The 12,123-nt window shown below is 34.7% G+C and overlaps 1 protein-coding gene across 1 annotated transcript; it reads left to right on the top strand.

Moving 5' to 3' along the window:
* Window positions 1–339: 339 nt before the first annotated feature.
* LOC141317314 (forkhead box protein N2-like) lies at window positions 340–9,626 on the top strand. Its single transcript, XM_073833057.1, has 2 exons — window positions 340–421; window positions 9,181–9,626. The coding sequence occupies exons 1-2, from the start codon at window positions 340–342 to the stop codon at window positions 9,624–9,626; spliced, it is 528 nt and encodes a 175-aa protein (XP_073689158.1).
* Window positions 9,627–12,123: the final 2,497 nt, after the last annotated feature.

Raw genomic sequence — 12,123 nt, 5'->3', positions numbered from 1 at the left:
TATTTATTAAAAGCTATACCCATCTCTCATCTTTCAAAATCATGAAAAAAAAATCATTGGTCAGAAAATATAAGAACACTATGATTTTGTTTGTTGTCCTTAGACTGGACTTTTCATTATTTGTCCCTCATCAAGCATTTCCTTTCTCTTTCTCCGTCACCTTGAGTATGGTGGCAGTTGTTCACTCTCTCCTCTGTCTGGTTGGTAATGAATTATTCAAACGCTCTGAAGGGTTGCGTGGAAACAGAGAAACTCCAGTCCCTTGATTTCCCCCTATAGACTCAAACACACACACACACAAAATCTGACACTGAGCAGTGCTCTGACCGCTGTGTCTTTATGTCCTTTACAGAGTCTGACATTGATGCCGCCACTGCTATGATGCTCTTAAACTCGGCCCCTGGACACCACAGTGACCCATGTAAGAGAAAAACCCCATCTGTCATTATGTAACATCTGTCTATTGTTCTGTCGTTCTTTCTCTTTATCGTTCTATTGTTCTATCTATCGTTTTGTTTCTCTGTATCTGTCCAACATACTATCATTGAATTAAATGTTGCATCTATCAAAAATTTTTAACATTCTATCGTTGTATCTATTGAACGTTCTAAAATTGCATCAATCTAATGTTCTATCGTTGTATGTCTATGGTGTATTACTGAATGTTGTCACTGTATCTGTGGAACATTCTATCGTTGTTTCTAACATGTTGAACGTCTTTTCATTGTATCTAATGTATATACCAAACATTGTGTCGTTTTATCTAGCATTGTATCTGTTGAACATTCTAATGCTGTATTGAACGTTCTATAATAGCTAATGTATTTATCGAATGTTCTATTGTATCTAACGCTGTTTCTATTGAACATCGTGTCAACAGGTACAATGTTAGATAAGACAATGTTCAATAGATACAGCGTTAGAATGTTCGACAGATGCATTTGATAAAATAACACAATGTCTGATAGATACAATGTTAGATACAACGATAGAACAGTTTATAGATACATTAGATACAGTGATAGAATGTTCAACAGATACAATGTTAGATACAACAGAATTTTCAGTCGATACAGAGTTAATGTTTGACAGATACAACATTGGATAAAACAATGTTCAGGATACAATGTTAGAATGTTCGATAGATACTGTGTTAAAATTGTCAACAGATGCAATGTTAGATACAACGATAAAACGTTGACCGATACAGCAATAAAATGTTTAATAGATACAATGATAGAATGTTCGGTAGATACAACATTAGAACGTTTGACAGACACAACAGTAGAATGTTCGATAGATGCAATGTTAGATTAAGCGACAGAATGTTCGATAGATATGTTAGATACAAACGAGAATGTTCAACAGATACAATGTTAGAATTTTCGATGAATGCAACGTTAGATACAATGATGATGTTTGGCAGATACATCAGATAAGACAGAATGTTCGGTAGATACAACGTAAGATACAATGACAATGTTTGACAGATATGTTAGATAAGACAGAATTTTTCATAGATGCAACGTTAGATACAACGATAAAATGTTCGACAGATACGTTAGATACGACAGAATTTTTCATAGATGCAACGTTATATACAACGATAAAATGTTCGACAGATACGTTAGATACGACAGAATTTTTCATAGATGCAACGTTAGATACAACGATAAAATGTTCGACAGATACGTTAGATACGACAGAATTTTTCATAGATGCAACGTTATATACAACGATAAAATGTTCGACAGATACGTTAGATATGACAGAATTTTTCATAGATGCAACGTTATATACAACGATAAAATGTTCGACAGATACGTTAGATACGACAGAATTTTTCATAGATGCAACGTTAGATACAACAATAAAAATGTTTGGCAGATACGTTAGATACGACAGAATTTTCGATAGATGCAACATTAGATAAAATGAAAGAATGCTTGACAGGTACGTTAGATAAGACGAACGTTCAGTAGATACAACTGATTCAAAGATAGAATGTTCAATGATAGTGTTAGAATGTTTGACTGTTACAATGTTAGATATAATGGCAGTGTTCGATAGGTACAACAATAGAACATTTGATAGAGACATTGGGTATGATAGAATGTTCAACAGATACAGTGACGATGTTCGATAGATACAACGATAGAACTTTTATAGATGCAACATTAGATATGACAATGTTTGATTGATACAGCATTAGAACGTTTGACAAATACAATGTTAGATAAAATGACAGTGTTTGATAGATCCGTTAGATACACTAGATATGATAGAACCTTTGACAGATGCAATGACAACATCTGGTAGATACAATAGACAGGTACAACGACAACATTTAATGGATGCAAAGTTAGATAAAATGACAATGTTCGATAGATACGTTAGATACAACGATAAAATGTTTGACAGATGCAATGTTAGATACAGTGATAGAATGTTCAAATGCGTTGGATATGATAAAATATTTGATAGTGTTAGAATGTTCAACATACAGTGTTAGAATTTTTAAATAGATGCAACGTTAGATACGATAGAATGTTCGACAAATACGTTGGATACGACAGATGGTTTGATAGATACAGAATGTTTGAAAGATACATCGATAGAATGTTCGATAGATACAGCATTAGGTATAGCAATTGAACATTGAATAGACACGTTAGAGACGATATAACGTTCGACAGATACAATGACAACTCTGGATAGATAAAACGATAGAACTTTTGATAGATGAAAGATACAACGTTTGAATGTTTGACAGATACGTTAGATAAAACAACAGTGTTCTATATATAAAACATTAGATACAATAGAACGTTCAATAGATATGTTAGATACAACAATAGAACATTTGACAGATACAATGATTCAGCATTCAATAGATACTATAGATACAATGATAGAACATTTGATTGATGCAGCATTAGATAAAAACGACAGAATGCTCGACAGATACAATGTTAGATATGATAGAATGTTCGATATATATATATATAATGATATAATGTTACAACATTCGGTTGATGCAACACTACAGTCGTGGCCAAAAGTTTTGAGAATGACACAAATATTAGTTTTCACAAAGTTTGCTGCTCAACTGCTTTTAGATCTTTGTTTCAGTTGTTTTTGTGATGTACTGAAATATAATTACAAGCACTTCATACGTTTCAAAGGCTTTTATCGACAATTACATGACATTTATGCAAAGAGTCAGTATTTGCAGTGTTGGCCCTTCTTGTTCAGGACCTCTGCAATTCGACTGGGCATGCTCTCAATCAACTTCTGGGCCAAATCCTGACTGATAGCAACCCATTCTTTCATAATCACTTCTTGGAGTTTGTCAAAAATTAGTGGGTTTTTGTTTGTCCACCCGCCTCTTGAGGATTGACCACAAGTTTTAAGATCTGGGGAGTTTCCAGGCCATGGACCCAACGTTTTGGTCCCCGAGCCACTTAGTTATCACTTTTGCCTTATGGCACGGTGCTCCATCGTGCTGGAAAATGCATTGTTGTTCACCAAACTGTTGTTGGATTGTTGGAAGAAGTTGCTGTTGGAGGGTGTTTTGGTACCATTCTTTATTCATGGCTGTGTTTTTGGGCAAAATTGTGAGTGAGCCCACTCCCTTGGATGAGAAGCAACCCCACACATGAATGGTCTCAGGATGTTTTACTGTTGGCATGACACAGGACTGATGGTAGCGCTCACCTTTTCTTCTGCGGACAAGCCTTTTTCCAAACAATCGGAAAGAGGCTTCATCGGAGAATATGACTTTGCCCCAGTCCTCAGCAGTCCATTCGCCATACTTTTTGCAGAAGATCAATCTGTCCCTGATGTTTTTTTTTTTGGAGAGAAGTGGCTTCTTTGCTGCCCTTCTTGACACCAGGCCATCTTCCAAAAGTCTTGGCCTCACTGTGTGTTCAGATGCGCTCACACCTGCCTGCTGCCATTCCTGAGCAAGCTCTGCACTGGAGGCACTCCGATCCTGCAGCTGAATCCTCTTAAGGAGACCATCCTGGCGCTTGCTGGACTTTCTTGGACGCCCTAAAGCCTTCTTAACAATGCAGTGGAAAGTTTTTTTTTGGGATTAAGTTAATTTTCATGGCAAAGAAGGACTATGCAATTCATCTGATCACTCTTCATAACATTCTGGAGTATATGCAAATTGCTATTCCAATTTCCAATATTTATGTAATTCTCAAAACTTTTGGCCACGACTGTAGATATGGCAGAATGTTTAATCGATACAATGTCAGATACAGCAATAGAATCTTTAGATACAATGTTAAAATTTCGATAGATGCAATGTTAGATACAACGATAAAATGTTTGACAGATACTAGAGCTGGGCGGTATGACCAAAAATTTATATCACGGTATTTTTCAAAATTATACGGTATCACGGTATATGACGGTATTTTTTTTTTTTCATGCATGACTAGGTGTTAACCACATTTCCTAATAAATTAGAGAATAATTACTGCAGTATATTGGCTTACATTGACCGGACTAGTATTAACCCAGGTTTGATCGGTCTCACAAAATGCTGCTGTTCACAAAGAAGTGACAGTGGCACTCATAATTGTAATGAGGTGAAGAAATCAGAATTCATGATTTGCAGTCAAAATACACAACACTTTATTGTGCATTCTTCACAAGTTCACATTTACAAGTCTACGCGTTTCTCTTCCAGCAGGAGGCGCTGTCAGAATGGTAGTATACAAAGTAGCGCAACAAATGATTTTGAAACGTGCAGCGCTCATATTTATTCAATGGATAGCCTTTTGAAGTTTAATCGCAATTCTTGTCTTTCAGTCCCCACATTTTAGACCACCTGAAATCATAATTATGACTTTCATAACCCCCTAATAACACTGCAGTCATCAATGAAAATTAAGAGCTTTATTTAAGACTTTCAAAAACAAACCTTACACAAGATACGTTTCTTTTTTATTTTTTTTCCCACCATGTTCGGGGCACAAGAAAAATATTAAGGGACTAAATTAATATCAGCATATGAAGTATAATCGTCTCTCATTGTCTGAAAGAATGCACATCAGATGCTGAAAGTCAGTTTTTACTTTCACTTTAACATATTGATCAGTTTCCACGTTGCTTGTGTGATATCCATTGGCTTTAAAACATAAATATTAATAAAAATACAGTATATAGAAAAGACATATCTTTAAAATATTGCGACGTAACACCAACGTAAAGCCATTGTTTTTCTCTCACTGAAAGCTACATCTGTCTACGCACAATGCGCCGATCTCTGCTCTGCAGACACACCCCCTCTTGAAATTTCGGCATTACAAGTTTTGCAAATCGCTAACCCTGGGTCTTTCTCAGATATACTGAAATACATCCACACCTCAGATGTGTTGCTTCAGACAAGCACGTGCAAGCTGCGGTTTCTGTTTGCGTCAACATACGTGTTCCCAGCGCTTTGTACGCACACACTCACCGGTATTGGGGTATATGAAAAATGAATATCATTTAAAAAAAAAACACCGGTATTCGGTATGAAAAGGTATACCGCCCAGCCCTAACAGATACAATGATAGATGTTGTACAGTATGTATGTTGAACTTTCTATCATTCTATCTAAAGTATCTATCTAACATTTTGTCATTTTATCTAACATTGTATCTCTCAAATGTTCTAATGCTGTATCTATAAAATATTCTGTTGTATCTAATGTTGCATCTATTAAACATTCTATCTTTGTATCTAAAGTTATATTTATCTAACGTTCTATCCATCTATCTATCTCGAATACGCTCATGTGCCCTTTTAATGTTGATTTTGGAAATTCTGAAATCTGTATCTGTGTTTCTGATCTTACACCCAGTGTTGATCACATGCAGCAAATGAGTCCGTTTAGCTCAGGTTCATGCAGAAAGGCACGTTTACATCTTTATTTATGGAGATGGTTTTGCAAATATGTCTGCGTAACGGCTAAAAGCTCTCGCTGGTAATTAGTGCAGCATTGCACTTCCTTCACGCGTCTTTATCCTCGTTAAGCGTGTCACTGTAGTGTTCTCTACCTCTAATGAGCCTTAATCACCCGTAGCAGAATAAACCATCATAAGAGTGCTTCATTAAGACGGGCGGATGAAAGTACTTGATGACATGCTTCATAACGGCAGTTTACAGATTGACGCTTTGGAGATGAAAAATACATGGCTGAACCTTATGAAACCTGTCAAAAAATGTACCAAAAGCCTAGACACTACAAAACATTTTTTAGTTTTGTTTTTCATGCACTGGTCAATTTTTCGATTTTGGCCTATTTGTCCATACATAATGTGTTGTTTCAGACTAGTAGAAAGAAAATATATAAAATACATATAAATGTTTTTTTTTTTTTACTTTAAGAAATCTCCACTTCAGCAGCACTTGCATCATGCACTAACTTTAGTTTTATTTCTATCTGTAGTCTTAAGATTTTCACAGAGAGGATTCTTCATCTAACATTTGCCTGATTTATTTATTTAATTTTGTACAAAAGTTTCTATTTGAAATAAATGCTGTTCTTTTTAATGTTTTATTTATGAAAGAATCTTAAAAAATCACAGGTTCCCAAAAAAATAAAAAAAAATTAAGCATTGATAATAAATCAACATATTAGAATGATTTCTGAAGGATCATGTGACATTGAATACTGGAGTATTTATGCTGACAATTCAGCATCGCATCACAGGAATAAATTATATTTTAAAGTAAAGCATTACAAATTTTACTGATCCTAAACTTTTGAGTGGCAGTGTAATAAAATTATAGATATGTAATATTTGTATGAATATGTTGGTTGTTTGATTAAATATAAAATAAGCAACAAAAAATGTTATGTTTAAATATGGAAATGGTGCATAATCTAATTAATATGCCATAAATCGGAAAATACTGTTAACAAGCAAAAAATACATTTTCATCATGTTTTTAGGAATAAAATCAGTTAAAAACCGTGAAAACTATTAGAATATATACAGGCATAAAATTGTAAACTTTAAAGAGCATGAGAAAAACATTTTTGAGATACTCGCCAATAAAATTTTGTCTATTTTGTTTGTTTGTTTTTCACTATGTTATAGAAAGCCAAAATTTAATAGTGCATTAAAGGAGTAGTTCAATTCCAGAACAAAAATTCACAGATAATGTACTTACCCCCTTGTCACTCAAGATGTTCATGTCTTTCTTTCTTCGGTTGTAAAGAAATAGTTTTTTGAGGAGAACATTTAGGATTTCTCTAGTAGTGGACTTCTATGGTGCCCCTGAGTGTGAACTTCCAAAACGCAGTTTAAATACAGATCCCAAAAACATCCCAGCCAAGGAAAAATGGTTTATCTAGCGAAACGAAGTTATTTAAAAAAAAAAAAAAAAAAAAAAAAAAAAAAATTACATTTTATCATTTTATGTTTATAGCTCTGCGTGAACTCTGTGTTCCGTTTCAAGACAGTTTGGGTATGTTGAAAAACTCCAATCTCATTTCCTACATTGCTACAGAAGTACCAACCCAGTGTTTACAAAGTGAACATGCAAAGAAGATCAAACACCCTTTAAGAAAAAAGGTAAAACAGCGATGTAGGGCGATTTCAAAGTTGGAGGAGAAAATGAGATGGGAGTTTTTTGTTTTTTTTGACACAGAACTAGACGAGAAGAGCATTTGAGGTTAAAAAGTATTGAAATTGCACCTTTGTTTTGTTTTGTTTTAGAAAACAACCGATCATTCCACTAGATAAGTCCCTTCTTCCTCGGCTGGGATTGTTTAGAGCTCTTTAAAGTAGGGCTGGGCAATTAACTGAAATTCAATTTCGATTTCGGCTTCAAACTATTATGAAAATGCAGTAATCAAGATGAAATGATTATTGCGTGCCATTCCGCACCTTTTCCAGTGGTGCGCTTTCGCTCCTCCATAAAAGCCTAATTTCACATGCAAATCAGCAAAATCATGTAACGTGGCTTTCATAAAATGGGATGTGCTTGATTTATTAATGTTTCTTTGATGTTGTTTTGCAGAACACGAACATGTAAAGTATAAATACAAAGAAAAATCACTCTCTTAAATGCTCTGTGATAAAGGGCTTTTGTAGTTTTAATAAGATACAAAGCATGTTTAATTCTTAAAGTGAAGACGCCGTTTAATTTTACAATATTATAATTTAATTTCTGTAGTACTTTAGACTTGCATAAAAGTATTTGTTTTCTGTAAATTAATCACTAATATAAAGTTTTGGACCCTGTCATAATCGTGTTAAATAATCGTGATTACAATGTTGACCAAATTAATCGTGATGATGACTTTTGCCATAATCGAGCAGCCCAACTTTGAAAGTTTAAACTCAATTATATGGAGAGAAATCCTGAAATGTTTTTTGAAACAGTGTTGTTTTCGTCAACGATGACGATGACAAAACCATTTCGTTGACGCCACTTTTTTTCATGACGATAACGAGACGATGACGAGATAAAAATGGCTCGTTGATGACTAAAACATGACGAGACGTGTGTGAGTTTTCGTTGACGAGACGAGAATAGACGAAAATGTTAGTGGGTGGTCCGTCAGACGTTTAAAATGCATGACATTTCCGCTTATTGTGCATGCCAATTAAAACTTAAAAAGTATCTGACGCTATGGCAAGCCGTTTTAGCGTTAAATACTCTTTGCTATACTAGTATGGCAAGCCGTTTTAGCATTCCATCCTTGTTTGTCTTTTATGTTCTAAAACATTCCTTCATTATTGTAATTATTGGTGAAAATAGTCGATCCGGAAGCTCACATTGTGTTGAACTATAGATCTGCTATTTTCACAACTTATAAGTGACACTACCCAACAGCAAAATACTTACTGACCTACATTAATTTGTTAAAAGACTACTTTTTTCCCTTTTTTTGACTAAAACTAGACTGAAACCTTTTTGACTTTTCGTCGACTAAAATTGGACTAAAACTATCACATATAGAAGTGACTAAAATTTGACTAAAACTAAGAAGCATTTTAGTCCAAAAGACTAAGACTAAATCTAAGATGGTTGTCAAAACAACACTGTTTTGAAAGTGAGCTACTTTTTCAAAAGCATTGTTTTACTATCTTTCCTTCACGTTTTAAGAAATGAGGATGTCATAAACGGTTAGACTGCATTATGATTGTGTTGTCTTTTGTTCCTCAGGTGACCCGGACAGCCCCATAGACCTCTCGCGCCCGGATTCGGTCCTGGTAAGCAGCGACCCAAAGCAGGACCACAACTACAGCAGCTCGTCCTTCCAGCGCTGCTCGTCTCGCTCTTCCTCCTCGTCCTCATCCTCGCTGTCCTCCCTGGACGAGGCCGGATGTGACTCCGGCCAGGGCCGCCGCGCCGGCAGCGAGGGTTTTCACAGCGATGAAGACTCGGAGGAGGAGAGGAACCCACGTCTGCCCTCGCTGCCCGTCCGTCGCCCGCTTACCGTCAAGTGCCCTCTTCCGGTTAAACGGGCGCGTCACGAGTCCAAACCGGAGCTGGACGAGGAATTAAAGGAAGCGGCCGGGTCTCTCTTGCACTTGGCCGGGATCCGGTCCGGCTTGGATCTGTCTAAGCGCACCGCCAAGAGCAAAAAGCCGGAAAAGCACCGGAAATAAATGGCTTGGTGACTTTTTAACCCCTGGACTGTGTATCAGTGACTGTGCCTCCTCATTTTTCACATCATTGAAATTCTCTCTTTTTTTGGGTTTTTATACAAGAGATTTCCCTCCCCTGGATCAAAACTACGGCAATAGCAACTCTCACGCGGAGGTGAACGAAGCCATAACTGAGACTTTACGGAGAAACGCAGGTTGTCGTCGTGCTTCAGGATGAAGGATTTCTCTCAGCGAAGGATTGGTGTTTTTTCCTCTTAAACGTTTGCATGCTTCCTCTTTAAGTGAGTGTCCTACTCTTCCAAGTGAATCTGTGCTATTTATACAGAGAACGAGTGCATGTCTGTGTCGTTCGAAGCACTAACCTCTCGTCGTCCACTTTATAGACTCGAAAAACGAGAATTACGTCAAGATTCCCTGCCTTTTTCTTTTTTTTTTAAGTACAGAACAAAGAAATGCAATAATTCTCATCTGGCGGCTGGCGTTACGTTTGTTTTCTTCATCAGAGGCGCTGGATGTTTGTCGGGTTGTCTGGTGTGCAGAAAGGATCTGCGGATAACGGATTACTTTGTCTTTTTTAAGGATCCAGCAGTGGTGCTTGGTGATGTTTATGGGGTAAATCTCACAAAAACAGGTCTCACTCCAGAATCAAAATATAAAAAATATATATTTTGCATTAAAATGAAAACTGTTTTTGAGATGTTTTTGCATTGGGACATTTTCTTCTTTTTTTCATAATTCCCATTTTTCTCATTACTGTAAAATATTTTTTAGTTTTTTATTTGCAGTTGCAACTTGGTAGCACATCGGATGTTACCATCTTGTAGAAATACATGACAAATTAATTTTTTTTGTCAGTAAGTTAATACAAATTTGAGGTGGAATGTACAAAAGTAAATAAATCTTAGTGAATTTCAATGACCTTTTTACAGGTTAAAAACAGGAAAATTAGGCATAAAAAATAAAATTTGACTTTTTGCTTACAATAATGAGATTTTTATTGGAAAAATATGCTTAGTTGATGTGAAAATGTTACAACGCAATAAAAAAAAAAATATATATATATATATAGTTTTTTTTGGTAGCAAATCAACCATGTTACCATGCTGAATAAATACTTAATTTATTTTTTTGACATAATTTGACAAAAGGGTAAAAAAAGAATTAAAAAAAAAAATGTTTTTCTTGCTTACAATAATTTATACTTAGTTGACATTAAAATGTTACAATGCTAATATTAATAATAATAACAATATTTAAATGCAGTTGCAGTTTAAATGCAAAACAATAAAATAATTGATACTTTAACTTTTTTACTTACAGTAATAAGATATTGTTTAATTGACATGAAAATGTTTTTTGACATTATTATTATTATTATTATTAATAATAATAATAATAATAATAGTATTATTTAATTGCAGCTGCTATACTATTATTACTATATATATATAATTTTTTTTATTTATTTTTTTGCTTACTTGATCTGAAAATGTTACATTGCAAATAATAATAGTAAACATTATTTTAACTTAATTTTTTGCTTAGTTGACATTAAAAAATGTTAAATTCTAATGATAATAATAATAACAACAACAATAATAATAATAATAGTAAAAAAAAATGGGCTTTTTGTTTGTTTTTTCCTCCCCTGCTGAGTAGTTTTTTTTTATTGCAATTTCTTTTTTTCCCTTTTTTCCAGTAAGTTAATACACATGTGAGACGAAATGTACAACAACTGCAAATAAAACTTTTTTTCTTTTTTTTTTTACATTTTAAAATCTGCAAAAAGTGACATAAAAACAATACAATAATTGCTACCCTTTAATATATTTTTATTTTTAATTTTATTACAATAATGATATTTTTATATGAAAATGCTTAGTTGTCTGAAAATGTTACAATGCAAATGACTAAAATAGTTTTTTTTTTTTTTTTAAATGAAGAATATTATTTCTTCTTTGTTTTTCTTGTTTTGGAGTGAAATATGACTTAGACATGTTTATGACCGGTTTAATGAGATTTACCCTTTAGTCTTTAACAATTTTAGAGATTAAAAAAATGAAATGCAAGACTGACTGATTGGAATCAAAGCCTGATCTTGAACATTAACAGGATCCACAACCGTCATCGAAAAGGATTCATAAACACAAACCGGCCCCAAATGGACTAGCAGAAGACCGGAACACATTTTTCCATCACCCAGATTTCTTTCTCTCTCTTTGGTGTCTGTGATCTGATGCTCCATCAGTTTTCGTGTGCTAAATGAAACAGCTTGCTGTTTGATTCCCTCTATTCAGAGCCTATGCAAAAAACGAAAGCCGTGTAGCTCTATATCTCCTCTTGGGGTGTGTGTGTGTGTGTGTGTGTGTGTGTGTGTGTGATTATGTATGCATGTGTTTCTGTGGTCATTCGTTGCGTGTTTTAACGCGGTCAGCAGACTTTAGGAGATCAGCACTGGAGTTAGACTATTTAAACCTTGAAGTTATAGAACTGCATG

Source organism: Garra rufa, unplaced genomic scaffold (genome assembly GCF_049309525.1).
Source record: "Garra rufa unplaced genomic scaffold, GarRuf1.0 hap1_unplaced_711, whole genome shotgun sequence".
NCBI classification, from domain to species: Eukaryota; Metazoa; Chordata; class Actinopteri; order Cypriniformes; family Cyprinidae; genus Garra; species Garra rufa.
Note: the sequence above shows the minus strand (reverse complement) of the source record. Positions and strands in the feature narration are given on the sequence as shown.